We start from the raw sequence: 27,702 nt of genomic DNA on the forward strand, positions 1-27,702 counted from the left end.
GAGAGAGAGAGAGAGAGAGAGAGAGAGAGAAAAAAAACACACGCTCCTAGCAGATAGTTGCACAGGTTGTGTGTGCGCGTGTTGTCAGTTCGCAGACTAGAAGAGAAACAAGTAGAAGGAAAGAAAAAGAAGAAGGATGAGACGCAGTTTGTTGTGAAGCTACAGACTCAGAAGAGGAAAGAAGTCATGGAGCTCATCATCATCACTGCAGCAAGCGGAGCTCTGGATCATCGCTGTGGATGAGTGTGATCAGGGAGGGCAGAGAAAGAAAAAGAGAAGAAGACGAAGCATAAGAAGAAGAAGAAGGAGCGTGTTTCCAGCCGTGGGAGTGTTGGGGGGTGTGGGGGAGGATGTCAGGCCGGAGTGCAGGAGCGCCTCGGGGGTGCAGCAACCCCATCCTGCAGCCCCTCAGAGCCACCGTCCCATACCAGCTCCAGAGGGGCTCGGCCCTGCTCTGCAGAGAGGTCAAGACGGGTAAATACACTGAGGAAGAGGAGGGGGAGGAGGAGGAGGAAGGGATCACTCTGCATTCACCTCCATGTGGTCCAGAGAAAAAGTTTAATCATCACGATCTGCCCCTTGAAACACACCAGGGCTGTGTATCTCTGGTGATGATCAAACTTTGCAGATTTTCTATTTGTCATAGATTTGATGGTTTTTCTTTGTCATCTGTCAACACACACTGAAGTTTTGTTCATGTGAAACTGTGATCCTTAGTTAGTCTGTGAAGTTTCAAAGAGATAACGTCTGATGCAGTGATCTAGGAAACAATCTGGAGATAAATCAGAAGTGTTTCAGGCTAAATATAATGTATAGCACCAGGGAGTGGGTAAAGAACAGATGTGTGCTGTGTCGGTTGAACTTACTATGGATCTGCCATTTTATATGACCTTTAGGCATGACAAAGGAAGATGATTTCTCCTAAAGAAAAAGCCATCTTAATAGTTTGGTGATTGGTAGAAGCTGAGTTCAATAGTATCTGACTTTCCTTTGTCCTCCTTTTCATTTCAAATGGTTTCAGTTTAAAACTGCAATTGTTGTTTCTTTTGTGAGATTTAACAGAGAAACCAGCTGATAAAGTGATCAAGAGAAGACTTTTCTGTCGTGTTGGTTAGATTTTGTATATATATGCCTCTTTAATTTGACCGCATGTGCCATCGCGGTTCTTTTCCTTACGTTGACATTGAGAATCTTCCATAACTCAGCTTGTACCGGTGCTTATTCTGTTGCAGCAAGGTCTTGTTCGTGACACGCTTAGTACCGAGCATCAAGAGGAAACTGTTTCCATGCTTCTGGAATCACTCTCTGCTCGCTTTGAGGTCTGAGAACTCCAACTCACTATGAGGGGAAAGTAAAGTCAACAAGCAGGCCTGCTCACCCTGAAACATAACACTCTTCTCAAAATGTTATTTGGACACTCGGCTGGCCCTTTTTGCACTCTGACCTGCAGGATTCCGTCTGCGTGCTTGGTGCTAACGCTGCAGCAGCTTTTTAAAGGCCTCTTTGTTTTGCCCTGGGAGCTTCTTCTCGGACTGAACCCCGAAAACTCACATCTGCAGTTTGGACACGCACTGGGGGTGGGGGTGGGGGTGTGGGGGTGTGTGGGATGCCTGCTCAGCTGTCGCACATTTGACCGAATTGTGTTTTATTTGTGTTTTCCCCTGAAGCGGACAGAACCGCGGCCCGCCCTCCGAAGCCCACCATCCGCAGAACTCTCTCCTTGGACGCAATCGTGGCGCCCTACCTGCAGGGACACTGGCCCAAAGAGGCGGAGGGCACAGCCATTACCTGTGTCAATGACAAGGCCACACAGGTGAGCGTCAGGTTGGGACAGAAGAGAGTATGTTTGTGTTGTGAGAGTAGGTGTGTCCATCCAGTGGTTGTCCTCACTTTAATGATTTGCCAGGCTGGTTTCGTATTTTCTTAAATCCCGAGGCGTTCTGAGGAAAACAGGTTGGGCGTCACACTTGTGTCACATCAATCAAACAAGTTTCCGATTGAAACCAATGACGAAACATATTTCTCATGAAACCTGTTGCGTCCTAATCTGGAAAAGTCTGGGGGTTTCTCCTCCGCGTTCAGAGGACGAGGTCTGTTACGACGGCTCTGCAGGTGTCGGCTTGGTGCCAGTGCAGAGGAAGGCAGCCAAGTGGAAATAGTCGTTTTGTTCTTCTTTAAACTCTTCTGTTCGTCACCCCCTTCCTCTCCCCACCGCCCCGACTGTATGAGCTCCCTAACTGGTGCACAAAGCCCCCCGGGGGCGACGTCGCCAAGCTCTGCGGCTTCGTCTCCGCTCCTGACACAGTTTTAAACCCGAACGAACCCCCTTCGCCTCCATTGTGAGGAGCAGACCCCTCCTGACCTCATTATACAGACACCCCATCCCCCCAGCGCTCTCCTTAACCACGCTCACACACGCTCCCCACCACCCACTAACTCCTTCTGCCTTGGTTCCCCTGCATTATGTCTGACGATCGATCCAGCTGCCGCTCGGTTCACTCTCTTACCTGTTTCAAGCACTTTCAGAAGAGTCGAGTAGTGAGTCGTTGGAAAATCTTTAGGGATGCAAATGCTTCAGAAAGTCTTGTACAGAACTTTCGAGAATAACGGACTGAAGGTCGTTTTTCATTCTGTTATGAGGAGAAAAAGCAAATAGCAGTCAGGATTTCTTTTAATTGTATCTGGATCATTGATATTTGTGTAAAAGACTCAATTTCAGCTACATATTGAGTCTTTTACTGAATATGTAACTCTAGGAAGAGTATAATTTCTGCGTTAGAAGTAGCGTTTAATGTTTAAGCCTTATGTAGAATATAAAACAATAACGTCAAGTATGGGTTCATTTGGCTGAACCTGATTGTTAATTTGACAGGATTCAGCATGCATGCTCCTCATGACTATGACTCCAGGACCTTTTATGACATTAGAGAAATCAAACAACTACCTAAAAGCAAAGTTTGTTTATATATTAATGAGCAAGGTGCTGATCAGGACTTTTTCCAGTATAACCATCCAAAAAAATACACAGTGATATTGAAAGTTTAAGTGATTTTTGTGGTGGGGGAAGCTAAAAGTACTCACCTAACTCAATTTTTTTGGACAATTCTACAGCCAAGAAATCAAAAATAAATTCACGAGAGTTAAGACTATAAGGAAGCTGTTAATCTTAAGATGAAATGACTTCTTATTGGAAGTGATAATAATCATATTGAGTACTTTTTGTGAACCTCGACATCACACAGTGGAAATCCTTTGTTCCACCGCCTCTGGTGACTCTTCAGGCCGTTTGAGTCCAACGAAGTCTCCGATGTGCTCATGAAATCATTCTGAGATGACTGGAGCTTTGTCCTGTGGTGTTTAATGCTGCTGATGCTCTTGTCAAGGTCATCTTCGATATTTCTATTGCCCTGAATGCCTTGATTTGCTATGAAGCGATTGGCCTTATGTGAGTGTACACGCAGGTTCTCAAGTATGTTCCTGTATGGCCTTACAAAATGTTCATCAAGGGACTATGTCTTGAATTATTAGTGAAAATTGGGTTTAAAAAAATTCTCAAAATGTGGCTCCTCCTCAGCTCCATGCTGCTTTCACAACAGTTGTTTTAATCTCCTTTTATCTCAGTAAATCTCTCAAGAGAACTCGTATCCCACAGCTCCAGGTTACAAATTTGACATTTAAGTTAAACAGTTCAATTATCTGTCGATTAGAATCTGTATCAGGTCCCAATGAACAATATAGAGTTTCTCTGTTGTGTGGAGAGACTATGAACACCGTAAACTATGATCAAAGTTGTAAAGGCAGAAAATGGCTACCAGTATCTAACTAGGGTAAAATAATCGAAATTTAATGTTGAAACTGTAAAACATTGTCAATAATGCTTGATTGTACTTTCTAAAGCAAACTATTTATACAAGCTCATGCTCTATCTTCATTTTATAGGTTAAACATGTTCAGGGGCTCGTTATTCGGTATAGTGTGGGACAAAAAATGCCTGTTTTGAAGCATAAAGTGGCCTAAGTTATTCATATTATACCTGCAGAGAAGGACACAGGAGGACACAGTCAACATGGTGGAAAAACTGGACTTCTTTTCAAAACTTGTCATTCGCTCAACAGTTGCTTGGATATTTCAGTCTGGAACAAATGCTGGATTCACTGACTCACTGACATTGCCATCTGTGCGTCCATACTGCTCGTATGGCAAAAGAAACGACCCTGATCTCGGCTTCCAGTCTCTTGAATGTGCCGATTTGCTGTTGAATTAAATGTTTTTTTGCATTTTCCACTCCATCTCGAAGTGAACAAGCATTTTGATGGGTCGACCTTGTGTTTTAATGACTTTATCGCCTGTTTACATCATTTAGAGATGTAAAATTGAAATGAGATAAATAAGGAACAGTTGTAGACTCTTTTCATTTTTCTCGTTGCAAATTAAGGCCATGTTGAGGTCCAAGCTGGAAACATTAGCCATGCACGCCACATGCTCAGCTACCTTGGGGTCTTTTTATAGGGCTGCGTCCCATGATCATGTTTTGGGGAGGGTAGGGTTGGTAACTCGACACCGGTGTCACCGTATGATTGACTCGGACTCCGTTTGGACTTATTTAGCCGGGGGTGAGAGGCAACAGATGAGTGGAATGAAACGAAGATGACGTTGGCATCTTCCCGAAGGCGGTTATGGCTCCTGTGAGGTTCCTCTGAGAAGCAGGTTGTACCTCAGGAGACAGACGCTCATTATTTAATCAGGCTGCAAGGGGCGAGAGGCACATGATTGCGTGTTCGCTCAGCCGACTCTGGAATGGACGGTACCAAGTCGGTGAGCGAGGAGGCATGCAGAGCTTCACTCGAGCCCTGAATTCAAGCGGGCCTTCACGGGGGGATGATGAATGGCCAGTCACCTGCTCACGGCCAGCAGGCAGCGGCGTTCAACCAGGCCTCTGCTGGTAGAAAATCAAGAGTCAACGTGAAGAAATCGGTACGGGGAATTGGAGTGAGACGCATGCGGAGCTGCGACTGACAAAAAGGAGAAGTCCTTGTGGGCGGTTGTTGTTCCTCCTTTACAGTTGCATGGCTTTACTAATAACAAGGCGGTTGTGTTTGTGTGTTGGGCGCACCGCGGCTGTTGAGAGTTGATACTGACACTTGTATTTATAGTCTGCACAGTAGTGTGTGTGTGTGTGGAAGTGGGTCTGTTTTGCAGCTGAGTGGTTTTTTTGTCGCCTTCCTCTGCACAGCTGTTGTTGGGCAGGTGTGTGGAGACAGCTGCAGGGCTCAGCGTCGGTGCGGCACTCGAAAATCCACTGGCGTAGACTGGGTTTCTTGGAGAATAGTAAAAGGCCTCCGAAAGGCCGACTCTTGACAGGCAGGACTGCTGCCAGAGAGCTCATTTTCCAGCATGGCCTCGCAGAGAAAATACTGGAGTCATTATTCACCATCCCTCTGTATGATATTTTTCTTTTAAAGACTCCAAGTTCTTGGGCAGAAGAGACGCGGGGAAGAAGAAGTGTTGGCGGACACAAGCGGTCAGCATCTTGGGGCAGTGCAGAGCACCTGAGAGAGGCAAGTAGTGTCCGCTCTATAGGAGCTCATTAATCAGTTCCTCTGTTCCTCTTTGTCTCAGCCTCCACTCTGCAGCCTCCCACTGCCAGCATGAAGCATTAACAGCCCCCGAGGGGCAAAGCCAGTCAACTAACCCCCTCATGGTGTGACCCTCGAATCATTCTTCTCCCTGGCTCTGCCCTCAGGTGGCCAAGCTGAGGCACCAGTTGCAGAAGCGTTCCCGCCACGCCCCCCCCTCAGCAGGATGCGAGCACCCGCAGCCAACGGGTCATGCAGCCGGCATCACTCAGGTAACCCACTGCCCCCCAGTCCCCACCGTGACGGGTCGGCCATCACCCTGTGTCCCACAGGCAGACTGGGGCGAGGCATAGTAACAGGGATATTAAAAAAAAAAAAAAGGATCTTTTCTTAGGACCGGCTGTCATCAAGGCTCCTGTGTTACTGCCACCTCCTCTCACACAGAAAATCTGAAACCACATGTCGTACTGTACCAATCACTCAGCATTAAACTACAATTCTGGGAATGTCATGTACAGGCAGGATCTAAATCTAGAGCAGACACAGAAGATTTTCACTTGGGCGGCTAAAATAGGACCCGGGCATTGTGGCTTAGAAAACCTCAATGACTTTGTGATGAATTATCATGCTCAGACAAATTTCAACGACCAAGAAATTAGGTCGTACAATATTAGGCCCCCTATAGTGTTGCGTTGTGGTTGCCATGACAACAGCCATACAAGTCTGAAAATTTAATTTTTGGAAACCGTTCCCACAGTCCAGTGTTTTTTGAAATCCACTGGTTGACATGTAAACGGTGGAAAACGCAGTAATTTGTCTGAAAAGTTCTGGTCATAGTAAATAGTTTTCTGATTCATATAGATTGACTAAAACTTTAGAGAATTCTCCAGTGTTTCGTGCCGCACACCGTTTTGAATTTAGCACTGTACATTTATCACACCATCATCTGCACACGTGCAGACACTTTACTCACATACAGCAGATGCTGTGTAGACCTGTACGACAATGAAAGACAGTTTAAAGGTTGGATTACAAAAAACACAGCACCCACTAGTGGCCTGACATGCGAACTGCATTGTTTTCACCATTTCTGCTATTACTGTTTCTACGGTGATCATTTTTAAAACGTCTGTCACCTGAACATGAAACATTTCTGAAACAAAACCTGCATTTACTACTTACAATTACTTTCAGGAAATAAATAAAAATTTTTTATTTGATTCGTTATCCACATGGCATGCCAGTAGTTTTACATGTCAACGATCAACGATTGAAATACGATCAATCTTGAGCAGAAGGCTCCATCTGATCACCCAAATATGTTGACATGCAGGGTATGAACACACGATGCATGAAACATATACTTTATTGTTCATTCTAGGAATCTGTCACATGTTTATTGCAAATGTTGACGTCATGATCGCGATGAATTTGTGAAATGTCGTTCGGCCCGCGCAAAATTGATAATAAAGTTTGAATCAAGAGCTCAAACAGCATGTGTACCAGATGTAAGAGCATGTGTGCTACTGTAAGCGTCCACACATACTTCCTCAGAACTGAGAAAGTTATGTCTCTCTCGCCACCTTGAGAAACCAAACAAATGTCTCTGTTTTGTGAACTTCGGCAGCCAATCGGCTCTTGTGTGGTTGTCGAGGCGACTGTGCTAACCACTGCCTCCACTGCCCTCAGACGTTGCCCCTGACGCCCCTGAACAGACTCGCCCCGCGGCTGCGGCGAAGCGTCGAAGGCCTCAACTTGGAGCTGGAGGAAGTGTTTGTGTCTGAGAAACCGGACGACGATCACGAGGTGAGGCTATGTGATGTAAGATAACCGAGATTTTATTTATATTTAATGACCGGTCAAAGAAGGTTTTTCAAAGAATTTATCACAACATTTATTGACTCATTTTGTCTGAAAGTGGTTTTCCCAACTATGTAGATCAACAAGTTCTAAAATACTGCGGTTGTCCTCTCTTACTATAATACACAGCTATAAACGCATGACATATAAAATTTATTTAACAAATCTCGTATGTTAAGTAACTTTTTAAGTCCTTGTAGCACAACTTCAGTAGATTTTGGTGTTTCGGCTTCTAGGCTGCTTACAGCTAATAAACAGATCCTATCATCAGGACCACAAACTACTGTAAGTAAGTGAGCTGCAGCACTTTGCACCAGTATTGAAGCTTAAGAACAGACTAAAGTGTGCTGCAAGAGATGTCAAATACATATTTCCAGCTGTTGTAATAGTACCATAAATGCTGAAAGAATTGAAGCCAGTATTCACCTCCGACCTGGAAGAAAAAGATTCTCAACAACGAAACTGTGTAAGAACAGCATGTTATTTTTTTTTTCTCTCTTGACTTTCGCTACAGACTCATGTTGCCACAGTGAGGAGAAACTTTCCTTTTAATATCGTACTGCTGATCGTCAGCAGTCACGGATGAAAGTTTGTAACTCGCGGTGCTTCGATGTATATTTCCCAGTAATTTCAGCTGAAGCTGTATATTTACCGTCATTTTACACCTCGTGCTTCTCTCTATAGCAGACTCCATCGGCATCTTTTATGACCCACGAGACGATTTCCGGAAATAATAACCGGTTGGTTTCACAAGTAGTGACAGGATAATGGTCATTTTAAGCCCATGTGTTGCAAGTATCAATTAAAATGGCTCCAAATGAGTGTATTTCTGGGTTCATTTCAAGAGAAAACTATTAAATGCATGAATGTTGATCAACATTCACATTAACAGTCTCAGAAATCTTTGGATTAAATCAAGCTTCACATTGTGGCGGATGAAAGAGATTTATGGACCTCACAATGATAAAAGTGCCTTTTCTCCTGGCGGCTGCTCACTTTCTCTCTTTTTTTTTTTTCTCAAGCACACGAGATACATAATACACTTTTGAGACTAGTTTTTGCACGCACAGCACTGGAGATAAACTGGAGATAAACTGTATCAGCAACATAGTTTTGTTTTGTTTGTTTTTTTGCTGTAGAAAAGCTTTTAGCCCTCTGACCTAAAATTATAGCCAAAAGCGACTCGGTGTAACGTTGTTGTTGTTTCACTATTCACGAATAAGTAAAGAAAGAACGAAATGTTTCCAGCGTGAGCTCAGATGGAGAGCTGCCACGTTGCCATCAGCGCCTCGGGGAGTTCAGAAATGTGCTGAAATGAGAATGTCTTCTGAGTTATAATGGTGGCTGTCCTCCTCTGGTACACATCAGATTTTGGATATCCCAGACGGCCACAGGGCTCCGGTCCCGGTCCAGAGATGCAGCAGCGGCTCCCAGAGCGAGCCGTCCCCGGGGCCCCTGGACCCGTCCCTCCTCTCGCCCTCACAGTCTCCGTGTCCTCTCGACCCCTCGCTGCTGTCGCCTTCGGCTTCCCCCTGTCCTCTCAACCCGTTACTCATGACTCCGTCGCAGTCTCCGTGTCCGATGGGAGAGCCGGGTGAGACGCTTCTCCTCGGGAGTGTGTTTGTAAGACGGTAAAGCTGCTGCATGGTGAGTCAACGTGTTTCTGTTTCCCCGAGCAGAGGCGGCGGACTGTGGAACTCTGTGTTTGTCTCCACCGACATCGCTCCCGTCCTTCGCCCTGGACCCTCCGCTGCTGCAGCCCTGCTCCTCGTCCCCCCGTCCCAACAAGACCTACGCTTTCCAGCGCCAGCCGCCCGAAGGCTGCGAGCGGGTTCGAGTGTGCGAGGAGGCCATGTGAGTTCAGACACCAGATCATCGATCGTACAATCACGCTGGACTTTCCTGGGCCAATGATTGGAATCATGTATTGAGCTCCATCACTGTTCTCTGTGTGCAATATACATCATTCACTACTTTATTCTGTGTGTTAATAACAACCTCTGGTGTTCAATCCAATAATTACCAACACTATCGTAAAATACTGTCACGTTTTCATATTATTCTTACTGTTATTGTTTTTAATATTTGAAAATGTTCATATTCTTGCTTCTCTTTTGTTACTGTTCACTTTCTGCTGCAACAGTGAAATTTGTTTATTTCAAAATCTTCTCTTGTCTTGTCTTATCTTATAAATTTTTAATTGAAATTAGAAGATAAAGTTCAGTTGATCATCAATGAAAAACTGTCTGCAGATATTTTTACTTTAAAGATTTTTTACACACATTTATCTGTTCGCTGCCTCACAAATAGTAATTTTTGTTCCATTTATCTTGTCATTGACTTTTTTTAGGGGCCTTTTGGACTGTCAATAATTGATTTTGAATACTCAATATTATTAGACACTGCAGCTTTAATTATTGTGTGTTGTATCAAAAGCAGCAATTTTGGGGATAAATTCAATAAATCCAGTTACCAAACAAGAAATGAATGCTTAGCTTGTGATCAGGTACAAGTTTACCTCTTCTTAAAACACAGACTTTCACATTTACTCTTATACGGTTGATGTTTTGGTTTTTTTCATTGATATTTCACAGATGTTTAAGATGATCTTTAATTTGAAAGACTTTGTTTGAATTTTGTAAAAAAAAAAAAAAAAAAGGGATTAAAGCAGAGCTGTGATTAACGGTAAACTCACAGAAACACTTTGTCAATTTTAGTTGAATTATGAATGGCAAATAAAAAGGCATTAGTTGACAGCTCTTCCTTCAAAGCTAAAAACTCTTCACTTCGCGCATCTGAAACATTCATCATGGTTCTTCAGTAATTTATACTAAACCACTATGTTGTATTATTTTATTTAAAGCTGTATTTCTGTTTTTGTCCAGTTTTTAGTATTTTATCTTCATATTTATTCGTATTTCCTCTGATGTAGTTTAATTTTCTGAGTACAGGTCACATAGATTGAATTCAGGCCACGTTCCTGCACATATGCGTGATCTTTATATAATCCTGACATGCATCTTGAGGACAGTTTGTACGGTGATTTCTCTAATCCCTTAAAGAAGACTTTGAAATGTGAACAATGTTTAAGACCACACAGCAGTCGTTTCTGTTTGTGGATGTCGGTGATGCAGTCTCATCACTCCTCTCATCTCTTCCTGTGCAGGTCTGCCTGTCAGGACGAGCCCCTCCTGCAGCCATCCTGCCCGGACCCCAATAAAGTCAACTTCACCCCGCACGGAGGCTCGGCTTTCTGCCCCGTCAGCCTCCTGAAGCCCCTCCTGCCCTCCATGGACCTCCTCTTTCGCGGCCTGTCGGTGTCTCCCGTCACCGGCTGCTCGGGTCAGGCCTCTCCCACCAGGCACCTGGGTATGCAGTAGGTGGAGGGAGGCGGCTCTGAGCGTCCCACCCGGGCCTGGAGGGAGTGGAGGCGTCGTCGGAGGCGCAGCGTGGCGTCGAGCCATGAACACTGAGCAGATTCTGTGACTGCGAGTGATCGGAGGACCTGATTATTCCCACTGGTTTTGATTCAGCTGGTGTTCACCTGCTCAGCTCCTGGACCTTCGCTGCACGTCCCAGTGTGAGGCGCTGATCGGAGTGCAAAACAGGCAAATTAAGGAAAATACTAGAAAACTGTGGTGTATGTTTTTTTTTTTTTTTTTTTTTAATCTTTCCTTTTTTATATAAATTGGCTGTAACACACAGAGACTGCAATCTGCCACGAGTGTGCTTGAAGTAGGATGCACGACATTGGATCTGATACTGATATCCTTTTTTCCATGTTTTTACAAACAATATGAAGTTTCTCTCCTCTACTGGAGTTAATCGATTGCCAAACTTCCTTTTATCGTAATGGTGAGTTCTACACGGGGACATCTTTAAACTTTTTAATACTTGAAGCTTAAACCAGTCGGCAGAAATACTGACGTCAAGCCAACACTGAATGGATTTCCCCGATGACTGCTGATGCTCCATCCCCATTTCATTGTCAAAATAAGTGACAAACCCCAAGCACTTAGAAGGCATCTTGAAACAAGCCTTACTTTATCACTACCCTTAACTCTTGCTTGATCTCCCAGTAGAGTATTGTTACTTTTAGATAAAAGATTCATGTTCATCAAAAAAATGTACTTGATGCAAAATCTGTTTGAAGAGGGTATTTTTGGGGGGGCCTGTAGTTTTTTTTTTCTGTGTGTGTGTATTTTATTTTTTTTTAATGCAATGGCCTTCTTTTCTACAGATACCTTTCTAGGAAGATTTCTATTTTTGTATCTTTGTAAGGAGTTTACAAAGCTAGTGAGGTGCTGATGAAACAAAGAGAGTTTGAGTTTATGCTTTGTTGGTCAGCGGCAGGGATGAACTTTTTCTATTAGCTTTACTTGCCCACAGCAGGCATTGATGTAACCAAACTGTTCAGTCCATCTTTTCTTTTCTTTTTTTGTATTTCTAAGGATTTGTTTGTCAGTCAAAGAAGTTGGTTCTCTGTTCCAGTTAGTATTTGTTTGCATAAATGCAATGTTGTTCATGATATAATGCAACACTGATTAAAACATGATAACAAGGAGCTTTTATTTGCCACCTTTTCTTTCAGGGGAGCTCCGGACACAATTTTAGGGTGAAAACAGTCAATATAGTCCCACGACCCTGAATTGAGTGAAGCAGTTGGATGGCAAGGCAAGGCAAACTTTATTTCTATCGCACCATTCAGACACAAGGAAATACATTAAAACAAGGCGATTAAGATTAACAGCATAAAAAGGAGAATAAAGTACAAACTTTTTAAAGATAGAGGGAATAAAATAAGTCAAATCTATTGTTTAATGGAAAGCCTGAACAAATAAAGTTTTAAGTCCTGATTTAAAAGAAAGGAGTGTTTCAGCAGTTTGTTCCATGGGAGGAACGTAGGAATTAAAAGCTGCTTCACCTTGTTTCTTCTGAACCTTTAGTAAACCTCTTCCTCTGGACCTCAGGGATCTGGATGTTTCATATTCTACTAATAAATCTAAGATGTATTCGAACCTGAAACCATTCCACGTTTTACAGACCGAAGATTTTGAAGTCGATCCTTTGACACTCAGGCAGCCAGCACAGAGATTGAAGCTCAGGTGGAATGTGCTGCACACTCTTTCGGTCGGTGAGGACTGTGTATGAGCTGCAGCTGTCTAACAGGTTTTTTTTCTTACTGAGACCTGGAAACTTGCTGTTACGAAAATAAATGCATAAACAAGTTTCTCTGAATCTTGTTTAGTTCAAAATCCTTTCATTCTTGCAATATTTTTCAGATGGTAGTCAGTCGATATTGTTATTCTCTTATTGTCATTGTTGAATTTCAGGTCTGAGTATATTTTTACACCCAGATTTCTGACTTGAGTTGATGTCCCAAGTAACAAGAGTTTTGATGAGCGCTGACCTATTTACCTTTCCCCTTTGAGGCCATTTGTTTTCAGCAGGCTGGATCTTTGCAAAGGTGTGTTTAGGAAGAGGTTTAGGCCTACTAAGTGTTCCCACAGTAAGAAGAACCAAGGTGAAGCAACTTTTCACCTGAGGACTGCTGACACACTTACTTCTTTTGAATCAGGCCTTAAAACTCTGTGCTTTGCTCAGGCTTCCCATTAAACAATGGATTTGACTAGATAATTGTGTTACTTTTATTTTAATACAGCATTCACTTGAGTTATTCTCCTTTCCATTCATTTCTTAATCGCCTTTTTTTAAATGTCTTTTAATGCCTTTATTTCCTTGTGAAGCAGTGTGAATCGCCTTGTGTCTGAGCATTACTATGTTATTAACCATGCCTCACCTTAATTCCTAATTACCGCTTGTTGTTGAACCGGCATTGGGACACGTGGATCTGCGGTTTTTTAAAACAAGCCCTGCCCCTTCACCCCAATCTAACTCTTGATTGGTCCTCGCAGCTTGACATGGACCAATCAGTGTAATCCACATCCTACTACGACAAAAGCTACGCGACATTCTTGATAAACCCAAATAACATTACATCGGATTAAAGAGGGAAACATAGATTTTTATATATGTTCGATTGGTTTATACAAATGTGTAAAAACGCCGGGCGGCCGCAGTGAGTGGAGCTAAAACACCGGGGGGAGGGGCTCGAACCGGCAGCGATAGTGGAGCGGGACGTCGGTGTGCGGGGAGCGGGGAGCGGAGCGGTGTCGGTTAGCATACCCGGGCTGCTGGTGGACGACATGGCCGCGGGGAAAGGAGCCGGGAAGCCGGCCTCGCTGTGGGACAACATGCGGATACGCTTCATGGTGTGCTTCCTGGGGGTCTTCGTTTGTTACTTCTATTACGGAATACTCCAGGAGACCATGTGAGTGCTGAATCTCGACGCTAACGGAGGAGCCCGTGGACGCACCAGACTCCATTCAGAAATATGACGATTTTGCAGCTGCTAACAAACTGACAGCTCCTCGAGAAACTCCAGCTAGAGTTTCATTTGACAACAGCGACATGCTGTTCCCTAACACATGCCACGATGTCGTGTCTGAAATTATTCCTTATTTCCTCTCATAATAAGGCTCAAAGTTTGCCGCATCGGTGCGACATGGACCAAATAAAATCGTCAGGTTTTTGACTGGAGTTTGGTGGAAGAGTTTGTGTTATTTATGTGTCTTTTAGTTTACCTATTTGTGAGAGATCGGTCACATTCAGTCGATTTAATAGATTTTTAAATTACCAACATGGTTTCTGCCAATTACTACTAGAACTACATTGACCCAGACTTTTCTTTTTTAACTATTTTTTCAAGACTTTATTGTTTGTTTTTATGGGAATAAACTGAAAGGATTTTTGGTTGAGAAGTTGTAGTGAACTAGTTTAGTTCTAGATCTAACTGTTGTTTTGGTCGTAGTCTATCCATTTATTCAAGTTATTTTTTAGATGAATAAAATCAATCTATTCGTCTTACTAATAGCACTTACTTTTATAAAAAAAAAAAAAAAGGCCTTTCTTGTCTTTTTGCAAATGTTATAGTAGCAAGGTTATCCCTAGACCCGCTCATATACACTGTTTCCAATATCTAATCACTAGAGTTTTATATAATCAGCAGACTAATAGATAATATACTTTCTTGTAATCAGTTTCCATCCAGCATGCATTAAAAAAAAGTAAATTTTTGACGGAATTCCCTACATGCACATAGTGCCATTTGTAGATCTTTTAGAAGTAAAGTGAAGTGGTCTGTGCCTCTCTGAACTGTCACACATACGACAAGACACAGGCGGTATGTAGTCCAGGGATCAGATCTGGTTACAAATGTCAACACAACTTATGTCTGTGGTGCAGTGGCCTTCTTATGAACAAGACTGGAAGCCTGCCTCTGCACAATATCACCAAAACATTGAGTGAAAGTTGATGTGTATAATCTCTTTGTAGAAAATATGTCCCTGCCACCACCATGTTGGTTGTAATGTGATACTTCAGGGCCTTTGAGCAGCCTCACAGCTGCATGCTGAGCAAACCTGATGGCTGCTGGTTTGGTTTCACGATCATTGTCTGTCTGGTTCTTGCAGCACTCGAGGAGACTACGGCCAGGAGAAGTTCAGATTCGCCCGGACGCTGGTCCTCATCCAGTGCGTCGTCAGTGTTCTGTTCGCTAAGATCTGTGAGTATGAGATGTGCTATAAACAAATTTTGTGTCGTCTTCCGCTAAAACGACCACTGTTGTTGCCAGTTTGAAACAAGCTTTCCCTGTGTGTGGTCAGTGATCCAGTTTTTCGAGGGCTCCAAGCCGGATGTCACCAAGAGCTGGCTCTATGGCCTGTGTTCTCTCTCCTACCTCGGAGCCATGGTGTCCAGTAACTCGGCCCTCCAATACGTCAACTACCCCACACAGGTGAGATTTGCTTTGGAAACCTCACCCGATTTTATTTGCTGCATCTCTTGTTGTTGTTTTTTTATTTGTAAGACGTATGCAAGTTATGTCGTTTCTGTCATCACAGGTGTTGGGAAAATCCTGCAAACCCATACCAGGTAAACCTCACGACATCTATTTGAATGTGATCCTGTGAAAGACATGTTATCTAACATACCCTACGGGTCCGGCCCATTCAAGATTAATTGCTTTGTATGTGGCCTTTGAACTAAATAGTGTTTGACACTCTTGATCTATGAAAACATAAAATAATAAAAAGGCTCATCATGAACAAGTCTCTCGTGTTTGTTGCAGATATCAAATGTAGTAATTTCCTGCTGCTCGCATGGTTGAATGCATGCCTGTGGCTGGTGTGGGTAATTTACTGAATGAGACGACTGAAAGCATGTATGAAAGTGAACAAACGAGTGTGTCAGCTCTCTCACATTCCTCGGCCTCATGAGGTGGTTGTTTCTCTGCAGTGATGATCCTTGGCGTGACGATATTGAGGAAGAGGTACCCGCTGGCTAAGTACCTGTGCGTGCTGCTGATCGTCGGCGGCGTCGCTCTTTTCCTCTACAAACCCAACAAGAGCTCGGCCGTTGCCGACGACCAGATCTTTGGCTTTGGAGAGATTCTGCTGGTGAGTTCATACACGTCACATGCTGCGGCACAGATTCCTGCTCTGCCTCAAGGGGAATAGAATGACGATCGGTTCAGTTTGTGCTAAGGCAGATTTGAAAGATTGAAACAGAAGTTATTATCATTATATGTTGTTTATGCTGTAAAAGATGTTTCCTGAAGATAAACTTCTTGTGAGATAAACGTGTTGGTATTTTACCCTAAAATATCTAAAAAGTCTGTACAACAAACTAAAATCTTTACATCTTTGGTCTGTTTAGCTATTTTGGTGATGTAGACATCTTATGTATTATGTTTATAGTACATTGTTTTCATCACACACGTGTGTGAAATTTATTTATAAAGGCAAACGACGACACCCACTTTTGGCCCAACATGATAACGACACCGTTTTCAGAGTTTCTGCCGTTGCCTTGAAAATGGACATCATTTTGAAAACTTTGATGTGTAAACATGAAACCTACCTGAGGTATTGGTACACCACTTTGATATCGTGAGAGACTTGTCAGTGGTTTTGGTCCAAACTAGATGTCAGAAGAATCTCATAAAACCTCAGGAGAAGTTGAAGAGCGTTTTATAACACATTATTCTTGCAAGACGAGACAAAATGTCACAGTACAAAGTTTGCCGGCTGTTCGCGGGAGGTTCGCCTCACGATGAAGCCGGAGAGCGCTTTCTTAAAGGCTGAGTTGTTTTGAGAAATGTTCCACGTGCATCTCTGCGCTCCAGACGCCGAAGGTTAGAAAAGTGCTGACACAGGTCACCCTCGAAACACCGGGCTGCAAAATTCATTCTTCAGGAGACAAAACAAGATTCCCCGTACTAAAGTTCAGCTCTATTTCACTGGAACGCAAGAACCCGCAACTAGACCAGCACATTATGTTCAATATTCACTTGAAATGAAACTTACTTGATACTTGTGTGTGTCACATGTTTCTCAGAAAGGCCGAAATAATTGTCACGTGAAAACAGCGATTGCGTCACAATGGAACGTTTCGAAAGAGCCGTGTGACAGTTCTGCGGGACAATTTCAAATCGACGCTCATTTAAGTCAAACGGTCCTGCAGTTACTTCCATCAGTTGTAATCACACGTGGCCCGCTTCTCTCTCCTGGCTTTCTCCCTCAGCTGGTCTCGCTGACCTTGGACGGTCTGACCGGTGTGGCCCAGGACCACATGAGATCCCGCTTCCAGACCACTGCCAACCACATGATGCTCAACATCAACATGTGGTCCACTCTGGTGCTGGGACTGGGTGAGTCCGTCACGCCGCTTCACGTCTCGCCAAAACGCCACACTTCCTGGCGCCGGACGCCGCAAGCTACATCAGGGGGGAGACACTAATGAGCGGGCTCACCTTGATGTGGTTCAGTTCTGCCAGGGAAAAAAAAACAAAAAAACAAAAAATGGAATTAATTAGAGGCACCGGTGTAATGAATGTGTTGCTGCACAACTTTCTTCACGAATAATTGTGTTGAGAGCACAGCAAAGGTTTGATTAGGTTTGGGGGTTTTATGGCTTTTGTTTTTTGAAAGAAGTTAACTGCAGATATCCTTTTTTAATTCCAGATGATCAAATGCTGCCGTTGTTGAGCCGTTTATCTAATCAATGCTTGAAGGAAGTAAAGGGCCAGAAGGTGAAATCTTAAGAGTTTTTAGTGATGAATACATGGTTAGAAGATAAACCTCAACTACCGCACAGGTACAAGAAACGGCATGTAAACCTCTTTTAAAATGTCTTTTGATCCTGATCAACCATAACTAAAGATCAGTGTCTACTTCCGCTTCAGCTCAGGCAGTTTCGTTGGATATCGGCTGTGAGAAGCTTTCTGAGCTCATTCCACAGCGTCTCTGATGGGACACGGCAAATGTGGAAGTCCTCCTGTATTTGGTTTGGACTTACTGTTTTGGTGGGATAACCTCTGAGAAACCTGGAAATTCATAGTTCTTTTCTATACAGGCGATCAGAGACGACGCAGCCTCAAATTATGACGCTCCCTCCACCGTACTTTGCCTCGGAGACGAGGTTCCCATGTTTGCGTACTTTTTTGCGCCGTAAATGCTGATGTGTCTTCTTCAAACAACTCAGCCTTTGTTTGATCATCTTGTAGGGGCCAGTTACGCTTATTAATGGAAGGTTATATAGTTTGTTCAGATTCTATTTAGATTTATTTTTGATGCATTATTTGGATACTTGGTGGATGAAAGTGTGCCTTCCTCTTACTGTCACCTATATCTTTTAGATATACATCTGGTCTAATCTTCACCACAAAACAAATAATGCAACAAAGAAATACCTAAATAAACTAAATGACTTGTCGACATTAAGTGCAAACGACTCCTACACATTTCATAAGTCATTTTGCAGTGTGGAGTGTCAGAGTAGTTTAGATGACACATTAAGCAGAATATTTAAAATGTAGATCAAAAATGTCTTTGATTGTTATTACAGTGTAACTCTGCTGTAGTGTTTATCATTCTCACCTCACACCTTACATCTTCTACTTGTGTGTCTGTGGGATTTCTCTGAGTACTCTGATTACCACCCACAGTCCAAAGATGTGTGTATTCAAGCTGTATAGGGCAGCCAGGCAGCAACATAATGAATAACAGCGTGTTGTAGCAGCTGAATTCCCACACTGCTGTAGGTGCGATGGCTTCTCTATTAAGAGTCATTGTGAGCTGTATGGACTGGTTTTGTTGCAATAAATTCTCACAAGGACAAAAACTACCATGATGCAGGAGCTAATGGCAATTGTGATAAGTGAAAAGCCTCCAAACAAATCCAATAAGAGGTGCAGAAAAAGCGAGCCGTGTTCTCTCAGGAGCCAGAAACTCATTAATTCAGCCGAGGCAAAGTGTTGAGTGTTATCTTTACAGATAAGGAGTCCTGCACCTCAAAGCCGGCGGTCCTCATAGGAGATCGCTGTAATTCGCTGAAGAGTGAGGCACATGAAACAAACACAATATAATGAGGGGCTTTCTAAGGGCAGGCACTAATGGGCTGTTAGATAAAGATCAAAAGGTCACCGCCAATATGAGGACTGAGAGACTGTTATCATTCTCACAATGTGTCTGACCTGCGCCTCACTGTCACAGTTTTAATGGTGTTTTTTTCCCACTTTATGAAAATACCTTTTGTGAGGCGTCGTGTGAGGGGATCGCTTTAGCATTAGGATGCAGCGTTAGCTTTCAGACTCCACTCATACACGCGCTGTGACTCGGCTTGACCACTTGGTGGAGCCGCACGCTCACACGTTGAAGCCCTGTCTGCTCTTCACAGCACACGAGGGCCTGAAGGAGACGTTATGAGCAGTGACAGTTCCTGACTTGTTGTTCTCCCCAGCCGTGCTGTGGACAGGAGAGGTGTGGGAGTTCCTGGGTTTTGCCGAACGCCACCCCAGCATCTTCTACAACATCGCCCTGTTTGGACTGACCAGCGCTTTAGGACAGGTGGGAGCGACTTACACAGCTCACAATAGTGGCGTTATTCTCACCAGAGTCTAATCCCGAGTCCTTTCCCAGACCTTCATCTTCATGACGGTGGTGTACTTCGGGCCGCTGGCCTGCTCCATCGTCACCACCACCAGGAAGTTCTTCACCATCCTCGGCTCCGTCATCCTGTTTGGAAACGTCATGAACAACATGCAGTGGGTGGGAACCATCCTGGTGTTCCTCGGTGAGAGCTCGTCCTACTTCAACCCCGTCTGGTCCTCTCATTTATGTCTGACTCACAGACTCCTCAAGAGAAATTATATCAGGCATGTTAGATAAATGAAACACTGTCGGGCTGCAACAACACGACTGGCTCCCTGTCAGTATCGGGGTAACAAACTGTACTGGACTATCTGTAGGACACAGCTATTGTTCGAGTGTAAATCTCAGGTATGAATGCATGAAGCCTTACTCCCTTCATTCCCTTTTTATTTATGTCACCTGGAAGTTCAGGACCGAGGTTGCAGTGCCACTAGTAGCTGTAGAGGGCAGCGTTGAGATTAGAAATGATCACCTTTTTGTTGAAGAGTGGCTGTTATCCTCTTTTTCTTCTCAATATCAATATTATTACAACCTTCTGCCATCCCCATCGTAGTTTTCATTGGCTTACTTCTTCATATCTGTGAAAAAACAAACAAAAAACAAACTACTCTTGTTCTTCCATTGGGCCAGTATGTAGAAATAGAGCGACGCCCTCTGGTGGACTCCATGCTGTCATTACAACACGATGGTGGTATACAGGCGGTTACTTTCACTCTATTTGAAGCACATAGATCTGTTTTTTTATGTCTATCTAGAGCTTAAATGAGCCTTAAGGGTCATTGTTGATGGTTCAATTAAAATCAATCACTTTAAATATCCCAGAGGTGGCCAACCAGTCAGGAGACCAAGAGCCACAAAAATTACGGTGGTACTACAAAGAGCCACATCATACAAATTGTCCTGACAAATAAACTCCTTCTCTCACAAAAACACAATGACGGAAAGTGGAATACATACACAATGTTGGATATATTTCCATATCTGGAATTAAAAAAGTTAGACAAGAGTCGGCAAGGTGTGGATTTACAGTAATAACGGGAATAATTTCACCCCCTCGGCCCACATATATGTGCAGGGACCGTCTGCAAATGACAAAACTGCTACAACAGTAAAGACAGATACTACAAACCATATATCACGATCAAACCAAGTGTTGTGGTGCGATCAAGTGAAGGCTGCAGTGGTTTTCATGACACTGCAATGCATACCAGGCACGTTATTGGGTATTTCTGTGGTATCACAAAACCAGTCAAACCAGCAGGTAAATATTTAAAAATATACGGAGGTCCTTTTTGTAATGTAATGATCAGGGTTCAACACTGCTGTGTCATGAGTTTGATCAAACCAGCGCTGGTAGCTCACAGTTTGCTTATGAGCAACATGAATATTTGATTGTTGGAGTCACGTCACCTCTGCAGAGCAGGTTGTGTCGCCACGTTTACACAGACAAATTGTCTTTTGCGGACTGAAGCACAGGCGCCACGTCAAGATATAAGACGGTAGCATAAAAAAGGAATCGGTGCAATTGAAATAATCTAGAGATCCCACTTGTACGTGAACAACACTACGTCTGAAGGTGACTCGTGTTTTTTTTATTTTTTATTTTTTATTTCAGCCTGGCGTGTTTTCCTTGGTTCCATTGGGTCTTTTTTTCATGGCTCACTCTTCTGTTTTGTGGAGATTCAGAGAAAAGCAGCCACTCGCTCGCACCGCGATCGCAGCTTCTATTGAACACCAGAGCTCAAGACTCTCGATCTACACATTAGCGGGACATACACCAGGGTGGAATAAACTGAAATTATCCCTGAAATAGGGAGACAGTTGCTGTATGTGCTTGTTAAAAGATAACAAACGGATCTGACGGGGGGATACTTAGGCTTCCCACATGCAGCGAGAGGATAACTGAAGTCAGGGAACGTAACTCCTAATTGTTTTTATAGATTAAAAGTGTAATTCTTTAACAAGGAGTGTGGAATAATGTGCATTCAGCTGGTTGGTTTCTGCTCACCCTCACAGTCTTTTGGCTTTCTCACCTCAGGTCTGGGATTGGACGCTAAATTCGGCAAAGGCCCCAAGAAGACGACGAACTAAAACATCTGGAGCACACAAAGAGAGAGTGGAGATGGATGGAGATACTCTATAGCTACCGTCTCTCTCTTCATGAGACGTCCTGTACTGGCTAACTTGAACCCCTCCGTTCAGATGTGGCCCCGATAGTCAAGTATATAAAAGAGGGTCATTGTAGTTTTTCAGCTGTGACGTGGGATCAGACCCCGTCGAAGCGGCTGAAATAAATCACCGCACCCAGAAAACTCCAGCTCACCTTCTTCAGGCGGACGTCCAACCAAACTCAACCTCTGAGCTTCATCTCATCGACTCAACTGTTTACACACCGACGCTTGAATATGTGTAATCATCAGCGAGCAAACTGATTATGTCATTCGTAGAATCTCAAACGGTTATATGTAACCTGAATCGTTTTTAATTTTATTTTCTACAAGTTAAAAATTACTTGCCATAAAAAAGGGAAATTTTTTGGTGCTATTTTTCTCTCCCTTTTTTTTTTTCCTGCTTTCACATCTTTCACGTCTGACGTTAAACAGGGAAGATCACAGCGCCCCCTGCTGCCAATGTAGGATAAGGTTAACCTGTCTACACTCCTGATTAACAACAGGCTGTTTATCTCTGTCATTTCACTGATAGTGGTGATTCATGGTCATTTCAAGTCACTGAGGTTAAGTGGTTCTGATAAGCTGGTATGAAACGGACCTTTTATCTTTAGTTTAATATTTCATGGGCAACCTGCCCACAATATTCTCTCTTCACTTTGGCTCCTGTTAAACCACTGAGGATGAGGCAGCTATAGAAGAAACATGCAAACAAGTGTGCTGGGATAAGTTCAACTGTGGCACTTCTGAAATTCTGCAACTTTTATCAGCAAAAACAAGTAATTTCTCTCTTTTCCGCCGAACAAAATGTGTCTGGAGCTGCAGGCTTATGTCCAAGCTTCAATTACACCAAAACTGTACTTGAAGTTGCAATTGTGAAGTCAAAGAACTACTTTTTATCACTGTTTTAACTACTTTAAATGACTACTTTATTAGATGAAAAAGGATGACTTTATAATAAATTTATGAAAAACATTTTTTAAAAATCTAATAGCATGAGGACCACATTTGTAATATCAGGTCTTACTGTATATATATATATATATATATTTTTTTTTTTCAATACACTTACAATTGATTCAATTGTATAATTGAAAGAATTTTCAACATCCACCTATTTTTTCAACCATGATTTTATTTTATTTTTTCTCAGTTCAAGTACTGTATTTCCATCTGCACTACACAGCCAGATCTGCAATCAAGGAATATTCCACTTAAAACCTCATATAAAACCTTTGAGATCAAGGATTTATTTATTTGGTAAACCTTACTGGGGATTCAAACATTCATTTCCATGGACTCAGATCAACATCTTATTTTATCAGCTACATAACGCACATTGAATAAGAAGTTTCGAAACGGCACTGATTAACCGTGATAACAGTTCGGACCATAACGCGGGCCCCGTATTTACACGGCTGTGGGTGCATCAAGTGAATTGGGTTGAAATTGGAGAAATCACGGGCTTTAACATTGCCAGATTAAAATGCGTTATGAAAATGAAGGGCAGAACGATGTTATAAAACATAATAAAACTACCCAATTTACTTCGTATTTTGAGCACATAAATATGAATTAATATGTCTATTTGAGGCATATAAAATGTAATCACTATTTGTTAGTGGTCCAGTTTGTCAGGCATTATGAGGAGCATCCTATGAGCGTTTCTTCAACGCGGATTAAATTGCGCACCGTTTTTGGCCCGACTCGTCGTAATCCGGTTATTTCTACACAAACCGCCACATATCTGTCTCTGGAAGCGGCAAAATGCTCGCTACAATCCGCAAACAAGTCAAACACCACCCCGCTGTGAGTATACCGTGTTTGAGTATATTAAAAAGTGATATTTAATAGCTCGTATCGACCCGTTTATGCGTAGCTAAATTAGCTTAGCTCTCCTGGTTCGCAGTCCTCATTCGACCGCTCTGACTTTGACAAACTGAACCCTGTTTCTCTTCTTATCCCTGTACTTTTATATCATATATTGGGTTTATAAATATTTTCCCGGGCCAACACCTGGTAGTTGATGCTTTGGAGTCACATACGGTCACGGCTTTTCATACCTGCGCTTTATGAGTTTAGCAGGAAATAGTAACTAGTTAGCTGGCTAGCTGGTTATTAGCAACCAGTCCCTTGCAGCCAGTTCAGAGCTGGAAACATTCTAAAGTGCATATTTATCTTGTTTGCGAGGACTGTGTGACCCAGCTTGTCCCTGCTGGATTGTTTACTGTCCGAACAAGCGGTCAACTGTCTCAAATCTGTTTTCAGATGCTGTTTTTTATTTTTTTTTCTTCTTTTCTTGAGCTGAAGTTGACAGATTGTTCCCTCTTCCTCAGCTGATCCCGCTGTTCTTCTTCATTGGAGGAGGAACAATCATGTCCTTAACCTACCTGGCTCGTCTCGGCCTGAGAAACCCTGATGTGTGGTGAGGAGGCGCCCATAACACTCTTTTTGTCACTTTTATTGTCTCTCGCCTCACTCTCGACCTTTTCCCAAAATGCCAAGTGTGTCAGGAATGTGTTCAGTGTCCAATTAGGGGGAATTTAAGGAAGACTGTGGTTTAATCTGGAGTTGCAACTGTCCGTAGTCCAATTACGACTTTCATAATTACTTTGTGAATTGTTTTTTATCAACCCTTTGGGGATGCAGAGAAACATTTTGGCGATATTTCCCCCGAGAGCTCGGCGACTCGTAATAAACTGTTATCATCTTTAAAGACGATGAGCGGCGTGATGATCTGCAGAAAGAAGGTACAAACAGGTCGCAGGCGGCTCCACGGGGAATCGTACAAAGTCCAAATGCGTGTTTATGCCTCGGGTATTTAAAGTTACCAATACCTGTTAGAATTTATTTAACTGTTTGATACTTAAAACAGCTGTAAGCAGTCTGGGTTGTTTGGAAAAGCACTTTAGAAGGAAAAACTGTTGATAAATGTGAATATATCCTCATTTCTTCAGCACTTTAGTTGTGAACTGTTAGTTCAGACAATAGAGATGTTTTTGGCCGCTTTCCTCACTATTTCCTGACATTTTAAACTCCCAACATCGAATTGATTAAACGAGGGCGCACCAGACAGAATGAGTCATTAGTTTGAGCTCCCGCTCAGGTTACTGTGTTATAGATGAAGCCGTCTCTGCTCCTCAGTGTCAAGTCACCGTGTGTCTTTACTCATCTTTAACAGCATGTACCTCTCTGCTGTCTCCTCTCCTCTGCAGCTGGGATCGCAAGAACAACCCAGAGCCCTGGAACAAGCTCGGCCCGAACTATCAGTACAAGGTGTGCCTCACTCGCCTCTCCACAAACACTCATTATCACTCTGAATGTTCCGAGCCTCCAGTCGTGGCAGACAGAGTGTAGGTGGTTTTGATCCAGCGATCATACACTGGATGTTTGCCAGAAGTGCAGCTGAGCCGCCGATAATTCCCTCAGTTGGATTATTCAAATGGGTTAATCGGGTTAAAGCTGACCTGGGATCTGATGAAGTTAACTACAAAAGTAGTTTAGCGTAAGACAACAGTGTACATACTTCAAAGTGTTGATTTGACGTGTGCGTATGTGTGTTTTAGTTTTACGCAGTGAACCTTGACTACAGCAAACTGAAGAAGGAAGGTCCTGATTTCTAAAGATCTCGCCTGCTGGACCAAAAGCACAGAGATGAATGAGCAGATCCGCACAAACAGACCCCCCCCCCCCCCCCCCTCCTGTTACAGCCAATGTGGGAATCTGAGGGATGCAGAGGCAAAAACCCGCACAAAGATTCATATTTAAGTTCCTCATCGCATCTCATTTGGCTTCTTAAAACTTTTCTTTCTCTCATTTTCAATGGTTGTCAATAAAGTCCAGGAGACTTTTCTCCTCCATACAGAGAAAATAAGTTGTGTTTGATTTATGTTTTCCTGTGTCACGTTTTCATTTGCCCCCTCACCCCTTCCACCCCGTCCTGCATGTTCCACATAGCATTCGCTGTGTTTACAGCCCTGTGTGTCCTGCTCCGGTTTCTACGTCTGCTCCGCTCTCCTCGTGTCACCTCTGTCCTGCTTCGACCCGGCTGCTGGGGAACCTTGGCCGCGGTCCAGCGCCAGGCGGACGAGGCCGAGCAGCTGCCCGCCGCGCGGCTCAAGCAGGTGTCTGAAACATGGACGGGTTCCGCGGCGGGACGTTCTGCGGCGGTTCTCCTCGTAGAATGCCATCGCTCTCAGCCAGATGAGTTTGTAAATGTCAACAGGTCGGTGCTGTTCCATCTGCGGCTCGGAGAAATGCGACAAGGATGAGCAGCCAGCGCACTGCACAAAATGTCAAGGAGACCTTCATATTTGAATAGAAGTCCACGTCTCCATTTACACACACACACACACACACACACACACACACAGGGACTCTTCACACTTCACCTCAGGGAAATGGAAATTAACTCCTGGCACAGCGTGTAACGCCGGCTCATTGCGAACCATCCGTACTGTGTGCGTGTTCACGCTGTTGATTCGAGCGACTCGACGTCTTTCTCCCAATTATCGCAATCAGCTCAAAGAAGTTCTCCAGAAATTGAAATCGCGCAAGTAAATTCATACGAATACCTGTCACTTTCAACTAACGCGGAGCCAAAACAAAAGCGAGCGGCATGCTGGGTACGTGCGTGGCAAACCCCGAGGACGGCGCGGTTAAGGAGGGAAAACAAATTAGGAAATGTTAAGTCACAAAAACACTTTTCTACCTTTTTCCATTTGTGTCAGTAGGTATTTGTTCTGTCTGTGCCAACAAACCGAGCGAGGACTGACGAACAACCAGCTGCGCTTCAGGTTTCTCGAATTAAAGGGCTTTGAGATGAACGTTTCTCCCAATTTTATATCCATTTTGGAACTTGTTGAAAAATAAAGGCTTTGAATTGAGATTGTTGAAAGGGTTGTTTTTGTTGAGAATGAAATCTCAACCTCCATATACACACGCTACACATTCAACTTGTTGAACCTCTGAAAGCCAATTAAATAAACTTCTTCAATGTTTTCATAAGAAATGCCACTGATCTAAGAATTTACACACCAAGCACAAGCTGTTAATGGAGCATTTAGAGATAAAGATAAAATAGAGATAAAATACAGCTTTTATTAGAAACTATTTAGAAATTTATTATGAATTTTAATTTTTTTTGCATTTTGTGACAGCATCATAAAACAGTGCTTTATTTTCAGATTGATTTGAAAGTTTCCTTCAATTAAAATGCATCAGATGTCAAAACATCATTTTGTAAGTTGTGTTTCCCCCCATTCCACGGGGGAAAAAAGCGTTTTCAGTGGCTCCAAGCACTGTTGTTGTGTAAATGGACCTCAAACTGCTACACAAGTTTTGAATTTTCACTCGAACCTGTTGTGTAAACGAGGCCTTTCCTTAGCTCGAGATATCTGTGACAGCGAATTCATGTAAAATACTTTTATTGAACCAAAGTCCAGGAAATCTTTGTAATTTTTACTCTTTGCTCTCCAAAGTTCTCTGACCGAAACGGCATCAGGTGCTTACAAAAATAACTTTTAACTAAGATTATAGAGAAAACTTCCTTTTGTTTTAGTGAATTAGTATCATTTCTGGAGCTCCAGCTGAGGCACGTCTGTGTGGGAAAGAGCTTCTGTCTATGTGCAATTTGTCTCATTTTATTCATTGAATTCAGAAATAACCTGCCAGGTCCCGTGTTGTTATTCGACTGATTTGCACCAAAGTACGACTGCAGGTCTTCATGTTAATAGAATAAAATCTGACGTACAGACGTTACTGGTTTTTTTTGTTTGTTGAAGAGATGCATTATGTTCATGTGTGTTTTCAGTCTGCATCTCATCTCAGAAACTGTTTTTTTTTGGTGTTTTTTTTTTAACACATTCTGTTGTTGAAGCTGTTTTCATCTGCAAGTTTTTATTCTGTTGATGGATCGCTGCTCATCTGTTCTCTCCCACTGGCTTTGTATCATCCTTTTTTCACATCATTTTGAGTCTTGCCTCTGAATTTCGAATAATTAACACTTCAACCAATAAAAGCAAAAGTAAAAATGAGCATTACTAAAAT

At 43.0% G+C, this 27,702-nt stretch overlaps 3 protein-coding genes across 4 annotated transcripts; all 3 read left to right on the plus strand.

The window, feature by feature from the left end:
• The first annotated feature begins 38 nt into the window (after window positions 1-38).
• fam117aa (family with sequence similarity 117 member Aa) lies at window positions 39-12,687 on the plus strand. Of its 2 annotated transcripts, XM_080487062.1 has the most exons (8): window positions 39-474; window positions 1,668-1,813; window positions 5,463-5,558; window positions 5,744-5,848; window positions 7,266-7,382; window positions 8,805-9,030; window positions 9,116-9,290; window positions 10,603-12,001. In XM_080487062.1, exons 1-8 carry the CDS (start codon window positions 351-353, stop codon window positions 10,814-10,816), a joined length of 1,203 nt encoding a protein of 400 aa, XP_080343188.1. In that variant the 5' UTR covers window positions 39-350; the 3' UTR covers window positions 10,817-12,001. The 2 variants fall into 2 exon arrangements, with proteins under 2 accessions (XP_080343188.1, XP_080343189.1); XM_080487063.1 differs by lacking the exons at window positions 39-474; window positions 1,668-1,813 and adding an exon at window positions 4,534-4,974 and having other exon boundaries at window positions 10,603-12,687.
• Window positions 12,688-13,368: 681 nt separating this feature from the next.
• On the plus strand, window positions 13,369-22,622 carry slc35b1 (solute carrier family 35 member B1). Its single transcript, XM_080487064.1, has 9 exons — window positions 13,369-13,767; window positions 14,969-15,060; window positions 15,161-15,291; window positions 15,398-15,428; window positions 15,792-15,952; window positions 17,079-17,205; window positions 19,296-19,402; window positions 19,475-19,628; window positions 21,525-22,622. The coding sequence occupies exons 1-9, from the start codon at window positions 13,643-13,645 to the stop codon at window positions 21,575-21,577; spliced, it is 981 nt and encodes a 326-aa protein (XP_080343190.1). The 5' UTR covers window positions 13,369-13,642; the 3' UTR covers window positions 21,578-22,622.
• A 691-nt stretch (window positions 22,623-23,313) lies between these two features.
• On the plus strand, window positions 23,314-26,539 carry ndufa4a (NDUFA4 mitochondrial complex associated a). The gene is made up of 4 exons (XM_080488223.1): window positions 23,314-23,463; window positions 23,991-24,079; window positions 24,870-24,930; window positions 25,221-26,539. Exons 1-4 carry the CDS (start codon window positions 23,422-23,424, stop codon window positions 25,275-25,277), a joined length of 249 nt encoding a protein of 82 aa, XP_080344349.1. The 5' UTR covers window positions 23,314-23,421; the 3' UTR covers window positions 25,278-26,539.
• Window positions 26,540-27,702: the final 1,163 nt, after the last annotated feature.

Source organism: Lipophrys pholis, assembly GCF_963383615.2.
Source record: "Lipophrys pholis genome assembly, chromosome: 19".
Lineage (NCBI taxonomy): Eukaryota > Metazoa > Chordata > Actinopteri > Blenniiformes > Blenniidae > Lipophrys > Lipophrys pholis.

Bases quoted from the DNA above. Each gene is read 5' to 3' on its own strand.
- ndufa4a (XM_080488223.1), top strand. From the start codon at position 23,422: ATGCTCGCTACAATCCGCAAACAAGTCAAACACCACCCCGCT. The intron at 23,464-23,990 runs GTGAGTATACCG...CCTCTTCCTCAG, and splicing joins AAGTCAAACACCACCCCGCT to CTGATCCCGCTGTTCTTCTT. The intron at 24,080-24,869 runs GTGAGGAGGCGC...TCTCCTCTGCAG, and splicing joins CTGAGAAACCCTGATGTGTG to CTGGGATCGCAAGAACAACC.
- fam117aa (XM_080487062.1), top strand. From the start codon at position 351: ATGTCAGGCCGGAGTGCAGGAGCGCCTCGGGGGTGCAGCAACCCCATC. The intron at 475-1,667 runs GTAAATACACTG...TTTCCCCTGAAG, and splicing joins CTGCAGAGAGGTCAAGACGG to CGGACAGAACCGCGGCCCGC. The intron at 7,383-8,804 runs GTGAGGCTATGT...GGTACACATCAG, and splicing joins AACCGGACGACGATCACGAG to ATTTTGGATATCCCAGACGG.
- slc35b1 (XM_080487064.1), top strand. From the start codon at position 13,643: ATGGCCGCGGGGAAAGGAGCCGGGAAGCCGGCCTCGCTGTGGGACAAC. The intron at 15,292-15,397 runs GTGAGATTTGCT...CTGTCATCACAG, and splicing joins ACGTCAACTACCCCACACAG to GTGTTGGGAAAATCCTGCAA. The intron at 15,953-17,078 runs GTGAGTTCATAC...TTTCTCCCTCAG, and splicing joins GCTTTGGAGAGATTCTGCTG to CTGGTCTCGCTGACCTTGGA.